This window comes from Cherax quadricarinatus, chromosome 15 (assembly GCF_038502225.1).
Source record: "Cherax quadricarinatus isolate ZL_2023a chromosome 15, ASM3850222v1, whole genome shotgun sequence".
Classification (NCBI taxonomy): Eukaryota; Metazoa; Arthropoda; class Malacostraca; order Decapoda; family Parastacidae; genus Cherax; species Cherax quadricarinatus.
Window position 1 is genome coordinate 34,965,081 of NC_091306.1, and position 15,012 is coordinate 34,980,092.

The 15,012-nt window shown below is 37.2% G+C and overlaps 1 protein-coding gene across 13 annotated transcripts in view; it reads left to right on the plus strand.

Annotated features, from left to right (window-relative positions):
- LOC128692052 (Na[+]-driven anion exchanger 1) overlaps positions 1-15,012 on the plus strand; it is a 369,866-nt gene that overhangs the window by 106,133 nt on the left and 248,721 nt on the right. For 7 of the 13 annotated variants that reach the window (XM_070085267.1, XM_070085266.1, XM_070085273.1 and 4 more), the window contains one exon: positions 12,568-12,792. The exons of the other annotated variants lie outside the window; for them this stretch is intronic. In XM_070085267.1, the coding sequence (XP_069941368.1) occupies positions 12,568-12,792 (225 nt within the window). The remainder of the gene's footprint in view (positions 1-12,567; positions 12,793-15,012) is intronic. 13 annotated transcript variants of the gene reach the window in all.

Here is a 15,012-nt window from a genome sequence, read left to right on the forward strand (position 1 = left end):
CAGACACTCAGAATTTGGGGTCTCGATAGTCAAAGGGTTAAAGAAAAAAAATTCTTACAAAATGATAGAGAATCTTTTCCTGATGGTAATGGCACCAAAAGTATGAAATTTGATGGAAAACATACGGAATTATGCTCTCCCAAAGTTAGTCTCTGCGATTTCGTTCACTTTGAGCCATATTTTCTGCCAATTCCATTGTTCCAGTCTACCAAACTCAGCTATTTCACTAGAACTCCATTTGTTCTATTGAATGAATACAAGAAACAGCCCATTTACTGATTTCAACTACCTTATAAAGTGATCAGAAATGGGTAATTTATCCAATTTCATTCACAGTTCAAGTATGGCCAATTTCAAAATAAGGTCCAGAATTAGCAATACAAACATTCTTAGGACTAAAATAATGTTTTCTCTTTTCATTAGTCACGTATCCAGGCTCCTCTTATATTATGCTTGCTTTCCATTTTTAATTTTTACTCACACAAAAAAATAGAAGATTTGCTGTTATGCAGACTACTGCATTATGTAGAAATGGTATAAATAATATCAGTGCATTTGTGAAAGCATATTAGACCCACCAGTTGACATGTATTGAACATGTGATTTGTTTACTCTTGAATATCGGAAAAAATCTAACATTTCTGTTACTTTGAACTCAATTTCAAGGTACTTTTAGTTCGTAAACCATCCAAAATCATCTCTTTCTGTAATATATCTTCCATTCTATCAAGTGAGACTAAGAAAATGAGAATACAACCATAAATACCATACAAATTTTATACACTGCAAAGTCTGTGTTTTAAACAAAAAACACAGTCAGAGTTTTTTTCCTCATGCACTGCATGCTGCAGGACTTTTTTTATACTGTGCATACTGACCACTCAGACCCATTCTCTCGTATGTAGACCTACCAGCTTTTCTGCCACAAGATTTGAAACCACTAGAATTTTGAAGTACTAATATTATGGGACCAACACTGGCTTGCACGCCATAATATTACGGGACTGACAGTGAAAGGGTTAAATAGCAATGCTCTTCTTGCCGAATAAGGCAAGCAAAAATTTGTGTATGCAATAATTTTGCAAAAATCATTCTGAATGTAACGAAAAAAATATATTTCATTATGTTTGTTTATGAAATTATTGTAAACTTATCTAAAATATATTTAGTTGAATTAGGCTAAATTAAATTGTGCCTGTTATAATAAGGTTAGGTAAGTTTTCTAAGGTTCTTTTGGTACAAAATTAATAATTTTTATATTAACATAAATGAAAAAATATATATATATTTAAATGGATGAGAAAATTTTAGAAAGGACCTAATTTTAAATGAATTATTTCTAATTTAGAAGTTTTAACTATTCAGAATGACACACACACACACCAGGGCCAGGAGCTAGGACTCGACCCCTGAAAACACAAATATGTGAGTACACACACACACACACACACACACACACACACACACACACACACACACACACACACACACACACACACACACACACACACACACACACACACATATATATATATATACAGTGGACCCCCGCATAACAATATTAATCAGTTCATGAGAGCTCATTGTTATGCGAAATTATCATTATGCGAATGAATTTTCCCCATAAGAAATAATGGAAATCAAATTAATCCATGCAAGACACCCAAAAGCATGAAAAAAAAAATTTTACCACATGAAATATACATTTTCCTACACACAAAGAGAAGGATACATGCACAATAGTAGAGTAGTACATGCACAATATATATTGTGCATGTACTACTCTACTAAATGAAGAATAAATGACACTTACCTTTATTGAAGATGCAGCAATGACTGATGAGACACTGTGTCCTGGGAGTGCCTTTTCCTCCTGAGTACTGTAGGTCCTGTTTGGCATTTTCTTCCAGAACAGGCCTTATCACACTGTGTATGTCACTACGATTCTTAAATCTCTCAAACCAACCTTTGCTGGCTTTAAATTCACCAATATGAGCACTAGTTCCAGGCATTTTTCCCTGTTCACCTGGGTGTTAGTCGACTTGTGTGGGTTGCATCCTGGGAGACAAGATTAAGGACCCCAATGGAAATAAGTTAGAGTCCTCGATGTTGCACTGACTTTCTTGGGTTATCCTGGGTGGCTAACCCTCCGGGGTTAATTGTTTCTTGGTAATTATTTCACGTTAAGCCACACCAACAACACTCTCTCCACATCTTCGAGTAATACAGCCGATGGTGGTGCAGCAACAACAACAGCTGTGGTGCAGCTGACCATGGTGCAGCAGCAGCTGACCATGGTGCAGCTGCAGCTGTGGTGCAGCAGCAGCTGTGGTGCAACAGCAGCTGTGGTGCAGCAGCAGCTGACTGTGGTACGATAGTATTTATCACCCTTTTTACCACAGGGTTGGCACTAGAAGCTTTCTTTGGGCCCATGGTGGCTTATTTAGCAGTTACAAGCACTATAAATAATGGAATAATACAAAATGTATCGAATGTATGCATGCAACCGGCCACCCTGGCTTGTAAACAATGACGGCAAGGCAGGCGCTCAGGCTGGACGGACAGGTTCGGGACGAATCATGTTCAGAGACAGCTGATGGTGCAACAGCAGCTGACCGTGGTGCAGCAGCAGCTGACTGGTCCAGCAACAGCTGACTGGTCCAGCAACAGCTGACTGGTCCAGCAACAGCTGACTGGTCCAGCAACAGCTGACTGGTCCAGCAACAGCTGACTGACCCAGCAACAGCTGACTGATCCAGCAACAGCTGACTGATCCAGCAACAGCTGACTGGTCCAGCAACAGCTGACTGATCCAGCAACAGCTGACTGATCCAACAACAGCTGACTGATCTAGCAACAGCTGACTGATCCAGCAACAGTGATTCTTAAATCTCTCAAACCAACCTTTGCTGGCTTTAAATTCACCAATATGAGCACTAGTTCCAGGCGTTTTTCCCTGTTCACCTGGGTGTTAGTCGACTGGTGTGGGTTGCATCCTGGGAGACAAGATTAAGGACCCCAATGGAAATAAGTTAGACAGTCTTCGATGACACACTTTTTTTGGGTTATCCTGGGTGGCTAACCCTCTGGGGTTAATTGTTTCTTGGTATTCTCAATAAGCCACACCAACAACGGTGCTACAGCAGCAGCAGCAGCAGCAGCAGCAGCAGTTGACAGTGCTACAGCAGCAGCAGCTGACAGTGCTACAGCAGCAGCAGCGGCAGCAGCAGCAGCTGACAGTGCTACAGCAGCAGCAGACGGTACTACAGCAGCAGCAGCAGCAGATGGTACTACAGAAGCAGCAGCAGCAGACGGTACTACAGCAGCAGCAGCAGCAGACGGTACTACAGCAGCAGCAGCAGCAGCTGATGGTGGTACAGCAGCAGCAGCAGCAGCTGACAGTGCTACAGCAGCACCAGCAGCTGACAGTGCTACAGCAGCAGCAGCAGCTGACAGTGCTACAGCAGCAGCAGACAGTGCTACAGCAGCAGCAGACGGTACTACAACAGCAGCAGCAGCAGCTGACGGTGGTACAGCAGCAGCAGCAGCAGCTGATGGTGCTACAGCAGCAACAGCAGCTGACAGTGCTACAGCAGCAGCAGCAGCTGACAGTGCTACAGCAGCAGCAGCAGCTGACAGTGCAGCAGCAGCAGCAGCAGCTGACAGTGCTACAGCAGCAGCAGACGATGCTACAGCAGCAGCAGACGATGCTACAGCAGCAGCAGACGGTACTACAGCAGCAGCAGCAGACGGTACTACAACAGCAGCAGCAGCAGTAGCTGACGGTGGTACAGCAGCAGCTGACGGTGCTACAGCAGCAGCAGCAGCTGACAGTGCTACAGCAGCAGCAGCATCAGCAGTTGACCATGGTACCACAGTATTTCGATAATATTTCTCACCCTTTTTACCACAGGGTTGGCACTAGAAGCTTTCTTGGGGCCCATGGTCACTTATTTTGCAGATAAAATCACCAAAAACACTGTAATAATACGAAATGTTACGATTGTATGCTTGGATGTTACCGCGGAGACTGGCTTGTAAACAATGCCACCGGCGGAACATGTGAGGCTGGCTCAGGCCTCACATAGACGTGTCTCAGACGAACAGCGTTGAGCGGGTTTTTTAGCGGTATGCGAGGCAAAATCTTAGCGATAAAATGTATCGGTATGCGGATTTAACGTTATGTAAGGCCAACGGTATGCAGGGGTCCACTGTATATACATATTTAGTTGTAGCTACAGTTACAGTAAGAGGTAGATGGGAAAAGAGGAAGGTGGCAACAACAAGTAAGAGGGAGGTGAAAGTGTATAAACTAAGGGAGGAGGAAGTTCGGGGGAGATATAAGCGACTGTTGGCAGAAAGGTGGGCTAGTGCAAAGATGAGTAGTGGGGGGGTGGAAGAGGGTTGGAATAGTTTTAAAAATACAGTATTAGAATGTGCGGCAGAAGTTTGTGGTTATAGGAGGGTGGGGGCAGGTGGAAAGAGGTGTGATTGGTGGAATAATGAAATAAAGGGTGTGATAAAAGAGAAAAAGTTAGCTTATGAGAGGTTTTTACAAAGCAGAAGTGTTATAAGAAAAGCAGAGTATATGGACAGTAAAAGAAAGGTGAAGAGAGTGGTGAGAGAGTGCAAAAGGAGAGCAGATGATAGAGTGGGAGAGGCACTGTCAAGAAATTTTATTGAAAATAAGAAAAAATTTTGGAGCGAGTTAAACAAGTTAAGAAAGCCTAGGGAAAGTATGGATTTGTCAGTTAAAAATAGAGTAGGGGAGTTAATAGATGGGGAGAGGGAGGTATTAGGTAGATGGCGAGAATATTTTGAGGAACTTTTAAATGTTGAGGAAGAAAGGGAGGTGGTAATTTCATGCAATGGTCAGGGAGGTATACCATCTTTTAGGAGTGAAGAAGAGCAGAATGTAAGTGTGGGGGAGGTACGTGAGGCATTACGTAGAATGAAAGGGGGTAAAGCAGCTGGAACTGATGGGATCATGACAGAAATGTTAAAAGCAGGGGGGGATATAGTGTTGGAGTGGTTGGTACTTTTGTTTAATAAATGTATGAAAGTGGGGAAGGTACCTAGGGATTGGCGGAGAGCATGTATAGTCCCTTTATATAAAGGGAAAGGGGACAAAAGAGATTGTAAAAATTATAGAGGAATAAGTTTATTGAGTATACCAGGAAAAGTGTATGGTAGGGTTATAATTGAAAGAATTAGAGGTAAGACAGAATGTAGGATTGCAGATGAGCAAGGAGGTTTCAGAGTGGGTAGGGGATGTGTAGATCAAGTATTTACATTGAAGCATATATGTGAACAGTATTTAGATAAAGGTAGGGAAGTTTTTATTGCATTTATGGATTTAGAAAAGGCATATGATAGAGTGGATAGGGGAGCAATGTGGCAGATGTTGCAAGTATATGGAATAGGTGGTAAGTTACTAAATGCTGTAAAGAGTTTTTGTGAGGATAGTGAGGCTCAGGTTAGGGTGTGTAGAAGAGAGGGAGACTACTTCCCGGTAAAAGTAGGTCTTAGACAGGGATGTGTAATGTCACCATGGTTGTTTAATATATTTATAGATGGGGTTGTAAAAGAAGTAAATGCTAGGGTGTTCGGGGGAGGGGTGGGATTAAATTATGGGGAATCAAATTCAAAATGGGAATTAACACAGTTACTTTTTGCTGATGATACTGTGCTTATGGGAGATTCTAAAGAAAAATTGCAAAGGTTAGTGGATGAGTTTGGGAATGTGTGTAAAGGTAGAAAGTTGAAAGTGAACATAGAAAAGAGTAATGTGATGAGGGTGTCAAATGATTTAGATAAAGAAAAATTGGATATCAAATTGGGGAGGAGGAGTATGGAAGAAGTGAATGTTTTCAGATACTTGGGAGTTGACGTGTCGGCGGATGGATTTATGAAGGATGAGGTTAATCATAGAATTGATGAGGGAAAAAAGGTGAGTGGTGCATTGAGGTATATGTGGAGTCAAAAAACGTTATGTATGGAGGCAAAGAAGGGAATGTATGAAAGTATAGTAGTACCAACACTCTTATATGGGTGTGAAGCTTGGGTGGTAAATGCAGCAGCGAGGAGATGGTTGGAGGCAGTGGAGATGTCCTCTCTAAGGGCAATGTGTGGTGTAAATATTATGCAGAAAATTCGGAGTGTGGAAATTAGGAAAAGGTGTGGAGTTAATAAAAGTATTAGTCAGAGGGCAGAAGAGGGGTTGTTGAGGTGGTTTGGTCATTTAGAGAGAATGGATCAAAGTAGAATGACATGGAAAGCATATAAATCTATAGGGGAAGGAAGGCGAGGTAGGGTTCGTCCTCGAAAGGGTTGGAGAGAGGGGGTAAAGGAGGTTTTGTGGGCAAGGGGCTTGGACTTCCAGCAAGCGTGCATGAGCGTGTTAGATAGGAGTGAATGGAGACGAATGGTACTTGGGACCTGACGATCTGTTGGAGTGTGAGCAGGGTAATATTTAGTGAAGGGATTCAGGGAAACCGGTTATTTTCATATAGTCGGACTTGAGTCCTGGAAATGGGAAGTACAATGCCTGCACTTTAAAGGAGGGGTTTGGGATATTGGCAGTTTGGAGGGATATGTTGTGTATCTTTATACGTATATGCTTCTAAACTGTTGTATTCTGAGCACCTCTGCAAAAACAGTGATTATGTGTGAGTGTGGTGAATGTGTTGAATGATGATGAAAGCATTTTCTTTTTGGGGATTTTCTTTTTTTTTTTGGGTCACCCTGCCTTGGTGGGAGACGGCCAACTTGTTGAAAAAAAAATATATATATATATATTGTACAGTATATACAAGTTATGTATGTACCATACACTTCATCTTTATTTTTTTTATTTGGAAATTATATTTATGCAGTAAAATCTTCAAGCAATATTTTGCCATTTTATATTCTGCTGTTGTATTAATCTGAGAGCCTTTCTCTATTAACATGTGAGGGATCTATTAATAACTGTAAATTCAGTAAAGTAGATCTTTAAATTAGTTCACGTGCTTGCTGACCATTGAGTACAGGTCTGCCATCACAAATCCGGCAATCAGACATCTGGTTCCATCAGTTATTCGGCACTAATTTTGGCTAGCATAATTTCAAATTTCCAGGGTCGCCACACCAACCTGCTGGTACTGTTTGGTGGTGCTACTTGCTGCATAAGTCATTCCAGTTTCTTTTTCTCTATTTATTTTATAACCTGCTTACTTTTAGCCCTAGCCATGGTTCCAACAAATAAAAGAAATGCTTCTCATTGTGTAAAGCACCTTTACAGTACATTGTCTATAAAAGATAAGGTGGCTTTGAAGCCACTGTCAGTTGCCATGAGCTCAGTCTTGTGATGCATGGGAATGTGCTTTATTATTACGCTAATATCAACACTACGGCTTATTTGCCTATCACAATTGATCTAATATGACATAATAAACAACATAAATAACATAAAAGCATATTAAATACTCCAGAATGAATAATATTTGGCATAATTCCGAGCAGTTCAGCGGAGGTATGAAGAGGATATGGGATACAAGTACCATTCTCCTATTCTTGTCTTGGGGCTTATATTAGAGAAAACAGAGTATAGTACAGGACTAACTGTGATATAAACATATAGTGCACCATAAAACTGAAACAAAAATAGCTATTTTCTCTTCATAGATTATCACACATAGCAACATATGTGTTGAGAACCTAGGATAATCCAAAAAAGTCAGACAAAGTGACTTATTTCTAGTACCTGGCTTGGGCTTGCCAAATATGATTTTTGGTAAATAATTATTTTTCTCAGATGTTTGTTGGGCTATCTTATTGAAACATGAGAAATGTATGATGGAAAGATGCTTCTTAACATACACCAAAAATGAAAGAAATCAGACCATAAATAACAGAGTTTATTTCTCAGCCATTAGCTGCCCCTTAGCGGTATATTTTCGTATGGTTTTTATGGTTGTATTCTCATTGTTTTTGGTCTCTTTTGATAGAATGGAAGATATATTACACAAATAGATATCATTTTGATTGCTTTCATGATGAAAAGTAGCATGAAATTGAGCTCAAAGTAGCGGAAATGTTCGATTCTTTGGCGATGTTCAAGAGTAAACAAATGATGTCACTGTCCGATACATGTCTGCCTGCCAGTCCAAATTCCAGTATGCAATCATGAATGGATTGACATTATTTATACAGTTATTACAATAATGCAGTAGTCTGCATAACAGTAAATCTTCTATTTTTTGTGTGAATAAAAATTCCAAGTGGTAAGCAAGAATAATATAAGTGGGGCCTGGAGCTGTGACTGATGAACAGAGAAAATGTTATTTTAGTGCCAGGAATGTCTGCATTGTTTATTCTGGACCCTATTTTGAAATTGGCATCTTTTGAAATTTGTGTGAAATTGGCCAAATTGCCAGTTTCTGACCACTTTATTGGGTAGTTGAGATAGTTGATTGGGCAGTTTCTTGTACTCAGTTGAGAGAATAGAAATAAGTAAGCTTATTCAGGTATACACACATACAGTTACATAGATTATCATACATAGTAGCATATGTATAGAGAACCTAGGATAACCCAAAAAAGTCAGACAAAGTGACTTATTTCCAGTACCTGACTTGGGCTTGCCATATATGATTTTTGGTAAATTTTTTTCTCAGTTGTTTGTTGGGCTGTCTTATTAAAACATGGACAATGTATGATGGAAAGATGCTTCTTAACGTATGCCAAAAATGAAAAAAATCCGACCATAAATTACGGAGTTCACTTCTCAGCCATTAGCCGCCTCTTAGTGGTATATTTTCGTATGGTTTTTATGGTTGTATTCTTGTTTTTTTTGGTCTCATTTGATAGAATGGAAGATATATTACAGAAATATATATGATTTTGATTGGTTTCACGACAAAAAGTACCTTGAATTTGAGCTCAAAATAGTGGAAATGTTCGATTTTTTCCGATGTTCAATGAACTTTCTTGTGTAAGTAAAGTTGGTTAACTTTATTAAGTGTATTCTAACCTAACCACTCTGTAATCTGGCAAAATCATTAATCTGGCACACTATAGGTCCCTGTGATGCCGGATTTGTGATGGCAGACCTGTATATTATATTTTCTGGATGGATTTTGCTCTGTTAGAAGAGGATATTGTTCTATCCATAAACACGAAAGTTTTGTAAATTTCATAAAATTTGTTAAACTCGATGCTTAGTACCAGCTTGACATTGTTTAAAGGTTTTACTCTCAGTAATATTGCATATCTTTGACAATGAAAAAGATTTTTCTATGCTTGGTGGGGTGCAAAAGCCTTCCAGAGTATACTTGACCTACCACTACATAACTACAGCCTTATTATGCTACAATTCTTGTATTTCTTCTCTATAACCAGTGTTTCCTCTGACATAACTAGTAGCAAACTGCAGTGAGACAGTGTATTTTGGTCAACCCTAGGTCATGTTATAATGCCTGACCAGTCTACCCATAACAAGACTTGAAACATTGTTTACTTCCCATAAGGAAACCACAAATGAAAAGAAAAGAAAGTCATTAGACATACTGCAGCATAGAAAACCCTTTCCTTCAGCAAAAGTAAAAATTCTATGCATAGTGAGATACAGTGACTTCCCAGATTCATTCCAGGAGCAGCCAGACCTGGTGGTGATACTGAAACTGGTGGTGCTGATGGAAACACACATTACATTGGGTTTCCTAAATTAAAAATCCTAAGGTGTGCCATTATTTTCCACCCATGTGTGGAAGTTCTTGATAATAATGTCACACATTGAGAGATCTTTTCTAGTGTGACCAACACTATACATTTGATAAGGAAATCCTGGCTTTACTTCTTGCACACCTTCTCTAGTGGTATGTTCAAGTTAGTGTTATGTTAAGTGAAGATATATGGGAAAAATAGGGTTATATCACAGAGACCTCCAAATTTGCCTAGTAATTTTTTTTTAATATTGTAGTTGTCATTGCCTGATGATATGGAAGCACTATATAAAGAGGGTTGATGTAGTCCTATTGGGCTGAGATGGATGGCTGCAATTCTTATATTGAGTTATTATAGTTGATAGCTATACTAGAGTGCTCAAGTACTGTATTATGCTATGTCTCTGGTTTCTTTTATCCTGCAGTGACTTTTTTTTATTTTGGTAAATTAGGTTTTATATTCATTTTAGTTCTTAAATATTTCTGGCCAGTGGTAACTTTATACATTATGTTAATTCTGTATAGATTATTTGTTTCTTCTGGGAGCGTGGGTCAACATTGCTGCAATCCATGTGCACATGATAAGATTTGTTCTGTCCCTGGAGAGGAAAAAAATTAGAGGAAGAGATAAAAAGCACAGAAAATCTGAATAAAACATAAGAGGAATGTGTAAGAGGTGTATCCTAGAAGGCTGGAGGCAATGACAGTGATGCTTCAGGGCTTGTCATGTGCAGACTGACTTGACTGATAAGACAGCTGGTTGCATAGTAACAGTTATCTTATGGTATTCTGCCATATCTGTAAAACAGTTTTAACTCTGACATATTCCACTAATTGTGCAATATGTCAGAATAAAAACTGGTTATAGAGTGGAAATGCAGAAGTTGTTGCACTAATTGTGCAATATGTCAGAATAAAAAGTGGTTATAGAGTGGAAATACAGAAGTTGTGGGTAAGACATCAAATATATTTTGGGAAGTTATTGGAACCCACCAGATACAGAGAATTAATTCATTTTTATTACATCCATAATTTTTATAATTTCTCACTGAGTAACACCTGGTTTGTTACATTATATTACAATTTTCAAGCACTGAATCTTGCTTGTGGATTGCCTTTACAGGTTTATATTGCAGTTAGTTTATGAGATCATTCATTTAAGCAACAGGATAGAGCTATCCCCACAAAGGAAGGATTAATGTAAATGAGCTGAGCTGTACATCACCAGTAGTGGCTGCTGCCTGGTGGCTTATGCATGTGTGTGTGTGTGTGTGTCTGGCATGTGTACAGGGAGCAAGCTTATTATTGCATTCACTCTATATTAGATACACAGTCAAAAATTCCTTTTATATTTGTTTTGGAAGATTGATTTCTCGTAATAAAAATCTGATTTTGGTTAGTAATAAATGCACATCAATCTTTTGACTATAATGATTTATTTTTGCTTACTTAGTGTGTTGTTTTAAAATACAATAAAGTAATACAGTATTACATTCTACAGATTTCAAAATTCACAACTTGCATTGCACTTTTTCTGTAAATTAAATGTCCAGATTAATGAGTGGCCATGTCTGGTTTTCATATTGTTCATTCCATCTTAAAATTCAGTTCACTAAACTGCATCTAATTGAGCAGTTGCTGTGCTTGAGTAATTATGATCGCATTCATTTTAATTTTATACTGTAGTAGCGTTTTACATACAGTAATATCTCTTTTACTTGGAATTTTTTGTATTAAGAATTCCTCTCAATTCAAAATTAAATTATGAATTTACAATAATCTCAAAAAGTACAAGTTTTCTGAATAAAAGCATAAATTTGGAATTTACGTTCTCTAGTGGCTTTTCTAAATATCTTTTTTAAAGCACAAGAGCAGATGAGTGAATAAAGCTAGGGAAATGGGAGGTGAGCAAGCCCAACACTGTACGTACTGTGACTGTACGGAAGTACACTCTTCACATATTTTGGTTAGTGCTGCTTTGCTGTGGTGGCATTTAGTGACTTATTAACCTGTCAGAGAGACAACAAGATATACATAAAACAAGTGGAATACAGTGTCTCACGAACTCCATATTCTTATAATTTGTTAACTTATTTTATGTACTCAGTACAAATAAAATAATAAGTAACCATCATATTAGAATGAACTAAATTAAAAAAAGAGAGAGAGAGACAACTTAAGACCTGTTCATGTTATACATCTATACAAGATTCTTTAAATGATTTGTCAGGTGGAACTTTCCTGGCATTTATAATCACATATTTTCCTTGATGATGATATAAATGAATATAATTATAATACTAGAAATATTGGGCTAAGTTCTGCAGGTGTCCTTTATGATGATGATGATGTATATGTAGATGTGTGAGAACTCAAGTCCTGCAGAATAATGTATAAAACATGTGTCATAATCATTGAGTCATAACCCTGTGACACCATTAGCTTTGCAATCTGTTAATAATTGTACTTGAAGTGGTAAACACAAAATTGATTACCATTTGGTAAAAAATTTAAACATAATTGATGGGTTAGAAAACTGATTGAATGATTTCCTTTACTGAGTGAGCCAACTTGCTTTATGCAAGTCTTGAACGTACTTCACTTTTCATTCACTAATGGAAATTATTTTGGGCACTTCTATGCAGAGTTTTGTTATAGTCTGAATGACAAAAAATCAGAAATGTCTATAATTTGGGGACCTTTATTGTTCAAAATAGAGATATTTCTGTATATAAAATCAAAGTTCCATTGCAACGGGGAGGACAGGAAAGGTTATTAAAATAGATGTATGTACTATAATATTGTCTTACTGTATTCAAGTAAACTAAAGCTAATATTACACTGGGCTCTGCATGCAAACAAGGCTTTATGGACCTGTTGTCAAGTGGGGTTAAACGTTCCTCTACTGGGCCAGTACATACTGTACATGTGCCTGAGGTTGCTCGTAACCGATCAAACAGCACACCAACTCCTGCACACCCACTACATTACCCAAAGGGACCAAATTATGGCACCCATCTTCAGGTTCCAAGTTTAACATCAGATTTGTCTGGAGGTCTTATATGGAGAAGGCACTCATCAGCACTAGGCAAGTGGAATTCAATGGGGATAAAGTTACGTAGATTTGAAGCTGATAAATAAAAGGTTGAAAGCTACTTATTGCTGTAATTTTTACTGTGTAATTTTGTTTTCACGAACTTTGATCCCATCAGCGTGTTTTACACTGTAAAATGCTGTACAGAAGACAATCTATCAGTAGGTATCACTTTGAATGTAGATAAAGGGTAGATGTTGCATTAGGACTTGGTTTATGGCTAATTTTCATAGTTATGACACATTGTGGTAGATACAGTATCTTAAAAAAGGTAGTTTGAGTAAGTGGAAGTATCTTGTTACAGGAGTCACTCATTAAGCAAAGTTTTAAGTACACAAACATGAGTTAGTGTTGACTGCTTTTTCATTACTTCAGAAATCACCTAATGTGCTGTGCTCTACTCTAATTTGATTTAATTTCAGTATGCTAATTATTTTCCCATCTAGTTGACCATGGCTGTTGTAGCTTCATTCCTATGGTTTAAATGCTTATAATAATATTGCACACTTTGCTCTTTCATATATAACTATGCATTAATGCACTCTAGTGTTTGTCATTTATTTAATAACATAGAAAAATGCAATTTTAGTAATCTTTTCTTTATAGTTTATAAGGTATATAAATATATTGTATAATGTTTTGAAATAATGTAAAAAAAAAAAATATATTAACTGGCAAAGGTCAATCAAATAGATCATAATAAATTTGTTGTATCAGTTCTTCTTTATTGTAGATAAAATTTTGTTCATAGGTTACTTTATTGCCGAGTATACTTGATTAATGGAATTATTATCAATATTCTCTTACTGGAGGTTTTCCCAGTTATAATTGTAATACCATGTTCACATAAGTGCTCACTGTGCCCACGTATCTCTCACATAATACAGTGTTTACTTAGTGTTCATCACTCGTGTGTCTCTCACAAACTTCTCACTAACTTTACTATCTATAACATATCAAATATAACATATCAAATATAACATCTCAAATATAACATCTCAAATATAACATATCAAATATAACATGTCACATATATCATATAAAATTTAACAAATCAAATATAACATCTGAAATATAAAATATCAAATATAGGATGTAAAATATAACATATCAAAGATAACATGTCAAATATAGCATCAAATGTAACATGTCAAATATAACATCTTAAATATAACATACTGTACCAAATAGTTCAGAAATATAATGTAATCAAGAAGTTATTTTCCTCAAAGAACATGATACAAAATGTATGTTCTTACCTCATAATCTATGAGACCAATATTGCATATATAGATGTTAATGTTTTGAGAGAACACTAGTTACTGTGGTTTATACTTGATAACACCTTACTTACTGTGGTTTATACTTGATAACACCTTAGTTACTGTGGTTTATACTTGATAACACCTTAGTTACTGTGGTTTATACTTGATAACACCTTAGTTACTGTGGTTTATACTTGAAAACACCCTAGTTACTGTGGTTTATACTTGATAACACACTAGTTACTGTGGTTTATACTTGATAACACCCTAGTTACTGTCGTTTATACTTGATAACACCTTAGTTACTGTGGTTTATACTTGATAACACCCTAGTTACTGTCGTTTATACTTGATAACACCCTAGTTACTGTCGTTTATACTTGATAACACACTAGTTACTGTGGTTAATACTTGATAACACACTAGTTACTGTGGTTTATACTTGATAACACCTTAGTTACTGTGGTTTATACTTGATAACACACTAGTTACTGTGGTTTATACTTGATAACACCCTAGTTACTGTCGTTTATACTTGATAACACCTTAGTTACTGTGGTTTATACTTGATAACACCCTAGTTACTATGGTTTATACTTGATAACACCTTAGTTACTGTGGTTTATACTTGATAACACCTTAGTTACTGTGGTTTATACTTGATAACACCTTAGTTACTGTGGTTTATACTTGATAACACACTAGTTACTGTGGTTTATACTTGATAACACACTAGTTACTGTGGTTTATACTTGATAACACCCTAGTTACTGTCGTTTATACTTGATAACACCTTAGTTACTGTGGTTTATACTTGATAACACCCTAGTTACTGTGGTTTATACTTGATAACACCCTAATTACTGTGGTTTATACTTGATAACACCTTAGTTACTGTGGTTTATACTTGATAACACCTTAGTTACTGTGGTTTATACTTGATAACACC